Below are 14,849 nucleotides of genomic sequence, written 5' to 3'. Positions count from 1 at the left end.
CAAGAGAGAAGATCCTGGTATTTAGGTTGATCTGGTACTCGACGAGGACGTCGAGTCCTCAACGAGGGGTGATTGTAACACGCCAGTGGGCCGATTTGCGAGTTAATGCAGCTGCCGGGTACTGCAGCGTCGCGGAATACTGTAGCATGGTGGGTTTAGTCCATACTAGATAGCTAAGGGGGTATAGACCAATTTAAATACCAAGCCTAGGGAGGCTGAATAACTCCGGTTGCAACTTTTTACGCGAAGCGAGGACGAAAGCGCAAGAGAGTTATTTAGCAGGTGTGTTTTACTCAACGTGCAGAGTAGATCTTAGCCGTTCTCCCGAGCCGGGTCGTTACAGGAACTAATCCCATGTCACAGTTAACCCAAGAGGACAACCCAAAGAAACGGGGAAAATCTATTTATCGCATATGCGATTTTCCATCAATGCATCGCAGAAGAGGCGTTGTGACTCCTACTCATCTTCTTCGTTGAGGTAAGCGGCGGCCGGAGCTTGGGGAGGGGGAGGGGGTGGTCTGGGAGGGGTGGTAGGTGGGGAGAGCAGTCGCTGGCGGCCGGGGTGGGGGAGGGCGGCGGCGGAGCTTTAGGGTTCCGGGTTACCTGGGTTCGGGGAGCTCCATGACCGCCGGCGATAGAAGAGGAGGAGGCTGGCCGGGATAGGACCCCGGTGGGCGGCGAAGGCGAGAAGAAGCCTGCGGTATGGCTGGGCATTCGGGTTACCCGAAATTTTCGGGTCGGGTAGTTCGGGTTTTAGGAATTTCGGGTTTCCAAAAATGATACCCGAAATCAATTGGAAAAAAGAAGAACTCGAAAATTCGGGTTCGGGTTCGGGTTTTACCCGAATTACCCGAAATTCTGGAACTCCACATATGCAGTATAAAATCAAATCAAACACACCCAACCATACATCCAGTTCACACGTCCAAACTGACAGTTCAAACGAAATTAACTAACACTTCACACGTCCAAACCGTAACAGTTCACACTTCACATATCACAATTGATAAACATAGTTTTGAAGCACACAAATCAAATCATAGATGAAAAAACAAATGACTAAGACAGATTCGCTTCCAAAGTCCAAACCACCCAGCACTCCATCTGTCCAGCAGACCAGCAGCACTACTGCACCAGCACCACCCACCCTAAATGCAAAGCAATAAGACAGGGATTTTCATTAACATAACAGAGATTGAAAAAAAAGTAAAAACCATTAGAACATTACCTTTTTAAGATGTAGATGACCCAGGTTTGGAGATCGACTTGGAGTTGCTTCCTGTTGGTGTTGCTTGTGCTTGTGTTTTCGCAGTGGAAGCCTCTTTTTCTTTCCCTTTTCCTATGCCAATATTCTGGGCTTTATGGTTACCAAATTCTTCTATTAACTCTACAATGACAGGAATCGAAGCAATGAGTGAAATTTTACAATGATGCAACAAATGCATAAAGGAGTTAAGAAAAATTTTATACCTTTTTCCATCATTTCTAATTCCTCCATATTCTCTTTGATGTCAATAGGAGTTGCTCTCCTAAGCCAATCCTGTGCACAAACTAGAGCCTCTACCATGAATGGAGTAAGAGAAGTACGGAAATCATCTAAAATATGTCCACTTGTGCTGAAAGCGGACTCTGATGCTACTGTGGAGACAGGTATAGCAAGCACATCACGAGCCAAGTGAGCTAAAACTGGAAGCCTGGGTGCGTTGTCTTTCCACCAAACAAGGATGTCAATCTTCTTATTCTTATCCTCTGTATCTTCACTAAGATACTTGTCAAGTTCTGACTTGGCTGTGTTGCTAGAACCACTTTCCATCCTCATCCTTTTTGCAATTTTTTCAGCAAGCATGCCTTGTCTAGTTCCACTTGATTGATTGGGATCATTTACTTCAGTTTGTACTTCACTTGGAGCATGAATTTGCCTATATTCATCAAACAGCTCACGGAGACAAGATTTAATAGCTGCCCAAACTAGCTGTCCTCTTTCCTCACCAAATATTTCTTCAACAGTCAATTTAGTGTACAAAGATAACTTGTATCTTGGATCAAGAACTGCAGCAATAAAAATCAGTAAATTAATGTTCTCCTTTTCCTTCTCCTTTGCTTTTCCCTTCCCCCTACCCCTCCTCTCACTATCCCTCTCACTCTCAGTCTCTTGCTCCTGCTCTTTGTTGGTGTGCCAAACTCCCCAATACTTGTCAAATTTATCTTTCATTCTCTTGCCCATTGATACTTGCAGATCATTTGTACTATTCATCCAAGATTGAATCAGCAAATGCACTTCCCCAATTTCTTGAAAGAATGTATTAGAGGTGACATGGAGACTCGAGGAGACACGGACAGTAAGATCATGAAAATGCTCTAGAAAGTCTGCCATTTTCTTGGCCCTATCCCAGTCAGTTTCATCAGGGTGACCAGGGCCTTCTCTCTCTTCAGATAGGTCAATAACATAAGTGTAGTCATCTTCAGCAAGCCTTGTAAACACCTTCTCATAAGCAATTGCAGATTTCAGCATAAGGTATGTGTAGTTCCATCTAGTTGGGATATCAAGCTTGAGAAATGCCTTGCTCTCCACCTTCTCTTCCTCAGCAATTTCCTTAAACTTTACCAATCTTGAAGTCCCATTCTTAACCCATCTAATAGCAGCCCTGACACGCTTCACAGAGAGGTCAACTTCTTTCAATCCATCTTGCACAATGAGGTTAATGATGTGTGCAGCACACCTCATGTGCAAATACTTGCCACCAGCTATGTTGGTTCCCTGCAGCTGTCTCCTCAATACAGCCACACCATTGTCATTAGCACTAGCATTATCAACAGTGACAGTCATTACTTTGTCCAAACCCCATTCAGTCAAGCATCTAAGCAAGTTTTTCCCAATATCCTCTCCCTTATGTCCTTTTACCTTGAAAAAACTGATCACTTTCTTATGCAGCTGCCAATTATCATCAATAAAGCTTGCAGTGACAGTCATATAGCTATCTTGCTGCTGAGAAGTCCAACCATCCGTTGTTAAGCAAATTCGCTGACAAGAATCTTTAAAAAATTTCTTCAGCTTGGCTCTTTCTTGAAAGTAAACACGTACAGTATCCCTAGTGCAGGTTCTTCTAGATGGTAATTGGAAACGTGGGCAGGCTTTGCTCATAAATTTCCTAAAGCCTGACCTCTCACCCATAGAAAAAGGCTGCTCATCTTCTACAACCATCTCAGCAAAAGCCGCTCTAAGTGCATCTTGATCGAACCTCCATGTGGTAACACCTTCCCCTTGCAATGTGCCTTGTTTTCGGTCATTCTCGAACTTGTTAGGATTTCTTGGGCAACTTTGCATGTGTCGAGACAACGAAGATGTACAGTGTCCCTTTGATTCAGCCTTCATTGGGCGAGAGCAATATTTGCATTGTGCAGACTTGAGAAAACCCTTGTCATCCTTGATCTTGTTGAAATGATTCCAAACATTTGACCTTGGTGCCATTTGCTTCCTTTCCTTCTCTTTCCCTGTGTCATTCTCTAGATCAATAACCTCCTGATTAGCAGCTTGTCCATTCAACTATGATGGTTGTGAATCTTGAATCTCCATTGGCACAATTGAATTGTCATGCATAGTCTCGGTGTTCATTGATTGTGTCTCAATCTCAATGTTATCTTCAGCTTCAGGCATCTGAAAGACAAAGAGCTCTGATTTCAGTGAGTTCATCAAGACACTGCAGTTCAAAAGTCGTGACTGAAAATTGTACACCTATCCATCTAACCATTCCTATCCTTAAGGCTTAAGCTATGCATTCCTATGACTTCCAAATGTTCTACTGATTCGACAAAAAAAAATGGCATTCAGACATGCGTGAACAATGAACAAATAGACCATAGGTTGAACAAAAATGTTCTACTAATTCAACAAAAATGTTCTACTCATTCCTATCCTTAAGCTATGCATTTCAGATTTCAGAGTGTAACTAGTACAAAATGAGAAGCACATTACACAAGTTACTTCCTACTAAGATCATGGGAACAGACGAACAATGAAAAAATTGTACTGCTGTCCATCCGACCATTCATATCCTTATGGTAATCAAACGTTCTACTAATTCAATAAAAAAATGGCATTCAAATAAGAGTAGAACCGTGGAATGAAAGCAATGCTACTAGATCAAATAGACCATACTAGATCTGTACTAACATGAACAAATAGAAGAGGAATGAGAAGCTGAGTTCTTGGACATACGTTGCAAGATTCCTCCGTCTGTGCTGCCGTTCTTTACTTGTCTTCCCGGCCAAAGAAGCCCCTCACCCGTGATTGCAGCGCCGCCGGGCACTGGATGTCGATTGCCGATGTGGCGACCGCCGACGGAGAAGATGAGGTGCTCGGCTGCAGCTCGAGGACGTCGTCGTCCTGTCGCAGACACACACTCACGGTCTCGCGCTATCGGAGGGCGGTGTCGCGGTGGCCGGTGGCGGACTGGTCGAGGCGAGATGTGCCGCGCCGCTGCCTCTCGAAGGTCCTGCGCGGCTGCGCTGCGTGGGGGGTGCGGCCGGGGCTGGTCGCGCGGGGCGAGGCAGCGCTGGCGGGCTGGGGGCTTCCTGGTTCCTGCGCCGTGCGGCTGGCCGGCTGCGCTGCGCCGCTGCGTGGGGGGGGAGGGGCTGGCCGGCTGGGGGCGGCTAGTGTTGGGAGTTGGGAGTCGGGGTCGGGGGTCTCGGGGTCGGGGCAGTGGTGGGATGGGATGGATGCGTTAAACAGGCTTGGTCACTTAGTGGGCTAAACAGGCTTGGTGGATGGTGGGCTGGGCTGACTCAAATTACTTGGGCTGGGTTGGATTTCGGGCTATTCGGGTATTTCGGGTACCGTGGCCCAATACCCGAACTACCCGTATTAATTTCAGGTACCGTGGGTTGGAACCCGGATTAGGGTTCAGGTTTTTCGGGTTCGGACTTTTCGGGTTCGGGCTCGGGTTTTTTCGGGTTCGGGTATCGGGTTTTCTGCCCAGCTATACCTGCGGCGCGGTGGCGACGAGCTTGGTTAGGGTTGGCGGCGGTGGAGGGCGGCGGCGGAGGAGTCGGGGGCAATGCCGGAGCCAGGGGAGGCGGGGGAGCAGCTTCTACGATGCGTTTTGTCCCCCCCCCCCCCCTTGCATATGCGGGGAATAGACTCCCCCAAGAAACGTCCTAATCCTGACCGGACAACATAAAGACCAAAGTAAGAATTACTCAGAGAAAGCACTTTTTGCTCGTCTTTATACGTGTAACATTTCACTACTGCACCCTGTGAACACCATAATAAGTTGAATGATTTGTAATGAAATGCCCGGATTATCGACAAAAAAAGGAAGTCTGCCATAGTTCAATAATAATATAATGTTGGATATCAATGAATTGATCTCGATGAATTTCGCAAAAAGCCAGTTAAACGTGGCAGTAACTCTGATCAGCTCACGTTATCTTTCATCTTTCAAAGGATTTTGGATATCTTCGTATTTTATTGTCTACGTAATGTTGTTGTCAAAGCACGTTTTGTATTATGACGTGACATGGGGGATAAAAAAAAGGGTCATTTTGATCCATGCCACTACAATTTCTTGAAGTTGGATTTCATGTTGAAATCAATGCCATTGAGTGGCATGATTTTGAACGTGACACCCAATTTCACGGAGTTGTGGTGGCACGAATCGAATTTTCCCTAAAAAAAAGTTATTGAGAGTAGTATATCTGATGGCATTGATATGTGACAACACTCCATTGCCATCTCCAATCCTTACTGGATCACAGGCAATCCCCATCAAGCTGTCCAAGTCCAAGTGATAATATGCTTAATAGCTGTCCAAGTGCTAACATATTTTGAGACTAGATCTCATCTCTGCAGAATTTCTAAGTCGAAGTCTTCAGGTACAGTGAGGTTTATTGTCTCCAACCCAATGTAAATTCTCACAAGCGTGATCTAAGGTTGGTGATCAAATCGATCCAACGAAGATAAACAAAATCCTCTTGCAACGTACAAATCTCACTGCTGGTAATTTCAACTCTTTAAAAAGGAGGAAAGAAAGAGAACTATGAATTGCAGAAAAGCATCAAGGTCCTTCCTCTGACATGGACAATGATATCCGACGATAAGCACAAAATCAACTAGCTGAATGTGGTCTTTTTTACGAGTTCTGATCAGTTTCTAATATATATCTGCCTAAAAGAGTAAAATCTTTCTTTTACTACTTTTCTAACATTGTTTCTTTTAGTGCTTTCCTCGTGGAAGCCACTAGTGGAGCACAACCACCTTCAAGCAGAGTACAACTCAGGCTAATACTGCAACATAATATCAACAATATTGCAACATAATGGTTTCAGAAAATGTCTACCATTTGTCCATTTTTCCCAAAGCTATAATATCAACTCAGGCTACAGAGAACACTCGGCTAATATTGCAGTAGGATGAACATCACAATTAGGTGGAAGAAATTATTCAGAAGGGAAAGAAAAAGAAATCAGGAACCGATCGATGCCTGGCCCAGCCACGAGTCTTCTCCCTGCGTGCATCTTGAGGCCAGAGAGTGCTCTTCCTCCCAGCGAGCCAGAGAGAGGCTGCCTGTCTTGCCTTGCCTTGCCTTGCCTTGCCTTGCTTTCCCTTGTTCAGCAGCAGGGGTAGATGGTGACGCAGCGCCTCCTGGGCGGTGTGCAGAGGAGCATGAACACGAGCGCGATGACGGCGGCGACCAGCAGCCCCAGCAGGTTGAACCCGGCCTCCTCCTCGGATTCGTTGCTGCAGCACAGCTTGCCCATGGCGCGCTACCAGACTCTGTGGGCGACGACGGATGGCTGGTGGTTGGGACCTGGGAGAAGAGAGGAAGGAGGCTTCCTGTTCCTGGTGCTGTGCTGACTACCACCGACGCCTGCTGGTATGGTGACCCGCTCGAAACTAAACTTCGTTAGGGTCCTTGGCTTTGAAGGCATTGCAGAGGCAGTTGTTGGGGCATCGCTGTCGCCTCCCCAATGATGCCTGTCATCCCATCCCCTCCTCCATCCTCCCAAGATGGAGAGGGGGGACAGCTCAGCTCCGGCGCCGATCGCACCCAGCCGGCGTTGGATCGGATCAAACTGTTCGGCAGATCAACAACTGCCACGCTAGATATATATATATATATATATATACACACATATATATCTGGTAAGTAGGCCCGGTCTTTTCTTCCGTCAGGATGGAATGTTCTGAGCGAGGTCCCGGGTTTTTTACACTTTGCTCACCTTCGAGGCTTCGACGGCGATGGCGATGAAAACTACAGAAAGTCGTGCTTTGCTGTCCTGTGAGCAGGTTGGTGGTTCAACTTCAACCTAGGATGGACGCGACTTGTGTGACCGGGGGCCCATTCAGTTACCTGTCGGGAGTTCCTTCCTGCCCGTCGGTTTCAGAAAGGGTCCGGCTGAAAACCACCGGACGGAGCAGAGCAGCCAAGTGAAGTGAATAGCATCCTCCTCGTGGTGAGATTGTGAGAATGCAGCAGCGCTGACGGCGACTCGTCCGGTCCGGGGCTGATGGCGACGCCGAAAGCTACGCCGGTAACGTAACTTCTTGCTGACAGTCGTTTCATGTCCTTGGATTTGTATTGTAGCCAATATCAGCGCTGGACAACGTGGTGGCACGCGGTGTGGTGACGCATGTTGCGTGCCGGCTCGGCGCCATGGGCGCGTCGCCACTCCTGCTCTGAGATTCTGAGTTGTCGTCCTTGGTAAATGCGGCAGCGGCACGTTCTACGTTTGGCTCGGTTGCTTGCTTGCTTCAATTCGTTTGGCTAGCCCCAGAAGCTTCTTGAGTTGCTTTCTGAATTCTGCATCTGATCTGATCCATCTTTCTGAGACTGTTTGGGATGGTGCTCCCTTTTCATGATCGGAAATTCGGAGCGAGCATCGTCAGTTTGGACATCTGGCTTGGTCCACTCACCGAGTGAACTCCACAGTACTGTTCATCATCCCGAGCTGCAGAGAATCCAAAGCGGGGGACGAAAAGGGGTGTTGGGCTTGCTTCTCTTTTTCGCCGTTTGCTCACTGGCTTTCAGATTTGTAGGTGTAGGTTCAGCACTTGCACTTTGAACGGTTGGTTGCAGCTAACCTTCATGCTGCGTGCGTGGTACCAACGCCATGAACCATGGCGCATACTAAAGAAGTGTTTCACTCTCGCATTTGCTTGTAAACGTGCTATATTGAATGTTCATTCAGTTGACCCAACCACGCATCTTCCCAGTATGATTGACCCCCTTTTGTGAACGGAGTTTGCGTGCCGCCTACTTTCCCACTAAGCTATGCATTCTGCCAAAACTTGAGGTAACCGAGCGAAATTGGATAGCAAATTGAAGAGTTGGATAGGAAACTTGAGGTAACACAAGCATTTCTCTTCTGGATCTATCAACTTTATGAGTGTTTTAGGATCATTTCTCTATGTAGGCTTTCCCACTGATCAGGTTTTGGACTCTACCTCAGAAGGAGCAACCGCGATAGGCGATACTTTCTCGGGAGCTTGTCAAGTGCTGGAATCCGCAGCTATATATATATGGAAATATTTATGAATAACGGATGGCAGTTTAGTAATAGACTTTAGTTTATGCAGAACCAGTTTTCACATAGAGTAAAATATATGAACGGTCCTCGAACTTATATCGAAGTGTCATCTAGATCCCAAAACTCTTAAAATGCATTTTTAGATCCTAAACTTATTTGGAGGTGTCATTCAGGTCTCTAAACTCTCAAGATGCATCTTCAGATCCCCAAATTTATCTCAATGTGTCATTTCAATTCCTAAACTCTCAATCTGAATTTCATATCCTAAAAGTTATCATTAATTATTTGTATTAAGAATGGACTATTTATTAAACTATTTTTTAGTCAAATTATTTAGAAATCTTACCACTAATACCATTTTAATTATGAATTAGGTGCTTCAAAAGCATACATTATTGATTAATCTAGATAATTTGATATCAACGGTGGATATTATAGTTTTCTCATTTAACATGGAAATATCAGTGCTAATCATGAATATTTACTACTAACTATTTAGATTTTGTATTCTCTTTATATAAATTTTTTAAGATAATTTATTCCCCTCAATAAGAAATAAAATATCAATTTTATTAAATTTGAAGTAGCAAAAGATTGTTTTGTTAACTTAAAGTAGCAAAACAACATTTATATTAAATTAAAAAATAGCATCCTGAGAGTTTAGGATCTACATGACACCACGGGACAAGTTTATGGAACTAGAAATGTATTTTGAGATATTAGGAACCTATGCGACACCATGGAATAAGTTCAGGGGTCTGAAAATGCATTTTAAGATTTTAGGGACCTAGATGACACACCATAATAATTTTAGAGATCGCTGGTATACTTTACTCTTTCAAATATAAGTGTGCTCCTTTTTTCAATAATAGTCGCATATGCTTATAGAGGTTGGGATATTCCTATTCCTTATCTAAAAAATGTAGGTTTTCTCATATCTACTGTCCTGTTTTTTGTTGGAAAATGAGTGTTCTTACATTCTTCATCAATGGTGATCATGAATGTGACAATACTAGACCTGGTATTTTAGAGGTTAGTTCTTTTAAAAATTTTACGGGTTACGTCTTCCTCTATGCGAGTTTGTATACGGGATTAGTGGTAGTACCGACAGTCGTGTTCTCTACTTTTGATCCTTTGCTATTGATATATTCCTCTATTCTTCGTCGGGCAATCCTAGTAAAGTTTTATTTGGTTGCAAGGAAATTAAAGAGGATTAGAGGAAGATTGGAAGGGATTAAATCCTCAATAAGTTAATATCTTCCTCAATCCTTTCCAACCTACCAATCCTCTTGTGGAGGAGATTAACTGAACAAAGCCTAAGTCGACTGCTGATGGATTTATGTAGTTCGGAGATGTTGGGTAGGACCGTTTGGATCTGTTGACTAAACTTTAGTTCCCATCACAATAGATGTTTGGACACCAATTAGAAATATTAAATATAGGCTAATTATAAAACCAATCACATAAATGGAGACTAATTCATGAGTCGATTCAATTAAACCTAATTAGTCCACATCTTAACAATATTGTGCTATGGTAAACATGTGCTAACGATGGATAGATTCGTCTCGTGAATTAGTTTTCCATTTATGCAATTAGTTTTATAGTTAGTTCATGTTTAGTCCCGTAATTGTCATCTCGACATCCAATGTAACCCGGACTAAAAAGTTGTCATTAGGATATCCTCATCGGTATGGTTGGACCAACCATCACACACGTGAAATTCAAGTGAAGTAAAAGGCACACAAACTCTTTTGTGTTGGCGAAACTCGTTTTCCACGATAAAGTATTTGGGGAGCTGTTAGAACTCAGCCAAGTAATAATGAATTAGAAAACTCAATTGCTCTTGGTAGGTTTTTATTATAGCAAGACCAACCACCAATGGACGTTTCTCGTCTTAAGTAGAGTGCGTCTGCTCTCTCACTCTCCCCGAGTAACGTCCAAACTCAGCTCCAAACATAAGGAAGAGGTGGCTGAAGTTTTCTTAGCTTGCCACTTCCACTTCTTAAATGTTGAATCAAGCAACGAATGAATGGTGCATAATTACTGGGCTTCTGTCCTTTTTTTTTTTGCTGAATTTAGCTGGGCTCTAAGTCATCGTTCATGTGAAGAGATTGTCAAACGAAAATAAGTAAGTGATAGAAAAATAGCGGCAGTTTTTCATTTTTATATCTTAAAAAAAATAAAATTTCAAAAATATATGTCGATTTAGAAAAATTTTAAAAATGGGTGCCTGTCGCCCCTTGCACGGGCGACCGGATCCTGTCGCCCGTCCAAAGGGCGACCGGGTCCTGTCGCCCGTCCAAAAGGAGACAGGGACCTTTTTGTAATAAGAATATTTGCATTAAAATCTCTAAAGATCTATTTATAATAAAAATATATCCGGAGAGACCGGTCGCCCGCTAGCTAGGCGACTGGGGGGCCTGTCGCCCGACAGTTGGGCGACTGGGGCCTTTTCGCTGCTGGCCGCAAGGAATCTTGGGCGTCAAAATATCTCGGGCAGCACGTTGGTTTTGGGCTGGGTGAGCACGCAGTTCAAAACCAAAACGCTGGGACCGACCGGGAACATGCACAACTATTGCGTGGTGGGCTAGTAGGCTAGTGTAGCCTGTACATTTCTTCCCTGTACCGACTGGTGTAGCATGTAGCTTTATCGATGAGCATCCAAGAAACCTACGCCTTGTTTAGTTTAAAAAACTTTACACTCGAAAACTATCATATCGAAAGAAATTTTATATGTATAGAGTATTAAATATAGATAAAATAAAAAACTAATTGTATAGTTTGTTTGTAAATCACGAGACGAATTTAATGAGCCTAATCAGATCATATTTGGGCACTAAATTGCTACAGTAACAGGTATAGTAACTATATTCTAATGATAAATTAATTAGTCTTAAAAAATTCGTCTCGAAGTTTACGGACGAGTTCTGTAATTAGTTTTATAATTAGTATATATTTAATACTTGAACTGTGAAATTTTTTTATTTCAAAATCTTTTCTTGTGTAACTAAACAAGACGCTAGTACAAGCAGCAGGGCCTATCATGAGATCGTGACGTGACAACAATGCCCTTAGTCTGCCTGCCGTTCTCCTCCTTACTGTAGACATCATCCAACATGCTGCCCGAGATATTTTGACGCCCAAGATTCCTTGCGGCCACCGGGAGCAGCGAAAAGGCCCCAGTCGCCCAACTTCGGGCGACAGGCCCTAACTAGCGGGCGACCGTATCTCCGGATATATTTTTATTATAAATAAATCTTTAGATATTTTAATGTAAATATTTTTATTACAAAAAGGTCCCTGTCGCTCTTTGGACGGGCGACAGGACCCGGTCGCCCATGCAAGGGGCGACAGACACCCATTTTTGAAATTTTTCCAAATCAACATATATTTTTAAAATTTTATTTTTTAAAAAATATAAAAATGAAAAACTCGCGAAAAATAGCTGGGCCGGGATCCAGGGAGCACCTAGATAGCCCGTTGGGCCGATCCAAGAACGGGGCCGCAATGCATGAGTTTTTCGTGCATAATCAGTAGTTGCGTGAGCCACCAGCAAAGGTAGCAGTGCCCACAAAGGTAGCAGTGCCGAACCATACGTGAGCTGACCTGCATTTTATTTTTGGCAGAAGTCTTGATCACCCCCAACTATGAGAGGTGGACTATATAATCCTCTCAAGTATAAAACCGGGTATTCTACCCCTTGAACTTTCCAAAACCGGTCAAATTACCCCTGGGGCGGTTTTGAACGGTAGTTGCTACAGTAACACAGTTTTGCCATTTTCTTTTTTTATTTATTTCGGTTGAATCTTTGAAAAATTATAGTAAATCATAGAAAAATTATGAAATGAAAAAAAATCCAATTTTGTTGGACTCCACATGAGTAGATCTATACAGTGAATACATAATATACTATGTTTTAGTACAAAGTTTTTTCTTTAAATTTAGATCAGTTTTTTTTATAATTAAATAGAATAATTCATAGCCGCAGTTTCTATGACTCAATTGATGTGAAATTTTTATGATGACTTTACTATTGTATGCTTAAACTATAGTAAAAATTTCATACTCATTAGATCATGTATAACTTAGTTATAGATTTATTTATCTATAACTAAGTTATACATGATCTAATGAATATGAAATTTTTAGTATAGTTCAAGCATACACACATCTGGTGTGTTGCGCGCGTGCCCTGAATTAATTCAAGACCGTATGGATGGTTTAATATTTTTTAATTATCTGGCTTGCATTTGATTACGTGATGAGGGGGTGTGCAGAACCGTGTGATCCTGCAAGCGAACGCGACGACGACGACGACGCCATGACTCATGCACGTACGGTTCAATGCTACCACGCCATACGGCCATAGACATCGCAATGCAAGAATGCATTCATTGATCGATCGAGCATCCACAACCATATATATTGATTCCACGTACGTACAACGAAAACGCATCTCAATCCAGCAAGAGCATGTCGTTTAATTTGCTTGTTTGATCGATGCGCTGTGGTTGCACGCCGCCGCCTCTTCGCCTCCTCCTCCTTTAATCAATAGTACTCCATTAGTTGGCCGGCGGTTCGCTTGCGGCTGCGGCGGCGGCGGGAGTCTGTTCGTCGCTGGCGTATTTCTCCTCCTCCTCCTCCTCCGCCGTCGGCTCTGGGACGGTGGCCGCCGCCTCCGCCTTGTGCTCCTCGACCGGTGTGGCCTCCACGGGCTCCGCGTTGTTCTGCTTCCCGGCTGATGGTTCCCCTGCAAAAACAAGCGCTTGGCATCAGTTTAATTAGTTATCCTCGTGAATTGTGATCGCCGATCGGCAAGAATCACGAATAATATTAACAGCTTGTTATTGAGATTAGTTGTGTAGATTGATAGAATCTGATTTTACTCACCATCCTCCTTGGCCGGAGCAGGAGACGTCGCCTTCTCCTCCTCCTCTTCGGCTTTGCTCTCCCCAGCCTTCTCTACCTTCTCCTCCTCGACCTTACCCGCCGCCTTTACCGGCGCCTCCTCGGCCATGGTCGATTCCGGCAGCTGCTCCTCGTCCACCACCTTCTCGGCTTGCTCCGCTACGGGGGCCGCCGCCGAAACAGCAGGAGCCGCGGCAGCGACGTCGACGGCGACATCCTTCTTGGGTTCCTTCTCCTCCGCAACGGTGGCAGCGGCGGCGGGATCCTCGAGGGACATCACCACGATGTCAGCCGCCTTGTCCGCCTCGCCGGCGGCCCGCTCCCTCACGGAGTCGTCATTCCCTTTCTTCTCGTCGGGCTCCCGGCGGAGGCCGCCTCGACGACGCCCGCCGCATTGTCCGCCTCGCCGGCGGCCGGCTCCTTCACGACGTCCTTGACGGCGACGCCGGCGCTGCCGAAGGACGTGTGGCTTGGGCCGGTGGAGACGGAGGACTTCCTCCGGAGGAGCTTGCCGGCGGCACCGCTGGCGGTGGTGTTGCCGGTGGCCACGGCGTCCTTGGAGCCACCGCAACCCATGGCCGCGGCCGGCGCTGGCGACGCCGGCGAGACGGAGGAGGAGGAGCGGTAGGGAGAGAAAGCGGTGGGAGGGAGAGGGAACGGACGGGGGAGAGGAGTCGTCGGGCGCGCTCGAAGGATCGGAGGCAAAGAGACGCCGTGGTGGGACGACGGCCTCTTTTATAAGCAGCCGCGCCGACGTGCGTGCCCGCATGCATATGGCAACGGCTCGCCCTCACGCGTGGAAAAGTCAACCCTGACGCGTGGGCACGACAGGTTTGGGGAGTCACGGTCGATGGACAAGCTAGAAGAGGTTGGCAGGCGCATCAACGCATCGTTGCGTGACGTGCGGCCCCAAATTTTCTCCCTCAGATACTCCGTCCGCCGGCTAGCCGGCCGCCGGAATGCAGTTTGTTTAGGGGCCGCTGCCAGCAACCAACTCGTCGTTTGGTGGGTGGCCTTCGTTCGTACTTGATTGAGCGGCCGGCAACAGGCCATCTGATTTTGGAAGGACATTTTTAATCAATGGCAAGGTTGTACTACCACAGCAGCCGCATAGCCCCAAGATGGCCTTGTTTGGTTAGGCGCGCCTATTCTAGTCTCCGCATGAAAGACCAAATGAAGTCTATTTACAAATACTTTTCAAGAATAGATGTAATTTTTTGCGACGAATCTAACGACGGTAATTAATCGATGATTTGCTACAGTGATGCTACAGTAACCATTCTCTGATCGCGCGTCAAATGCCTCATTAGATTCTTCAGGGTCACTAGCGCGGGGTTCTAAAGTTGGTTTTGTAAACTGATTTTGTTTGACACCGTAATTAGCGGTCAAACTGTCACTATTCACTAGCTGCA

At 45.4% G+C, this 14,849-nt stretch overlaps 1 protein-coding gene across 1 annotated transcript; it reads right to left on the bottom strand.

The window, feature by feature from the left end:
• Positions 1-13,457: 13,457 nt before the first annotated feature.
• LOC120664124 lies at positions 13,458-14,095 on the bottom strand. The gene has a single exon (XM_039943149.1). It carries the CDS (start codon positions 14,011-14,013, stop codon positions 13,762-13,764), a length of 252 nt encoding a protein of 83 aa, XP_039799083.1. The 5' UTR covers positions 14,014-14,095; the 3' UTR covers positions 13,458-13,761.
• Positions 14,096-14,849: the final 754 nt, after the last annotated feature.

Source organism: Panicum virgatum, chromosome 3N (assembly GCF_016808335.1).
Source record: "Panicum virgatum strain AP13 chromosome 3N, P.virgatum_v5, whole genome shotgun sequence".
Classification (NCBI taxonomy): Eukaryota; Viridiplantae; Streptophyta; class Magnoliopsida; order Poales; family Poaceae; genus Panicum; species Panicum virgatum.
Note: the sequence above shows the minus strand (reverse complement) of the source record. Positions and strands in the feature narration are given on the sequence as shown.

Excerpts from the sequence above, each read along its gene's own strand:
- LOC120664124 (XM_039943149.1), bottom strand. The coding sequence starts at position 14,013 with ATGGGTTGCGGTGGCTCCAAGGACGCCGTGGCCACCGGCAACACCACC.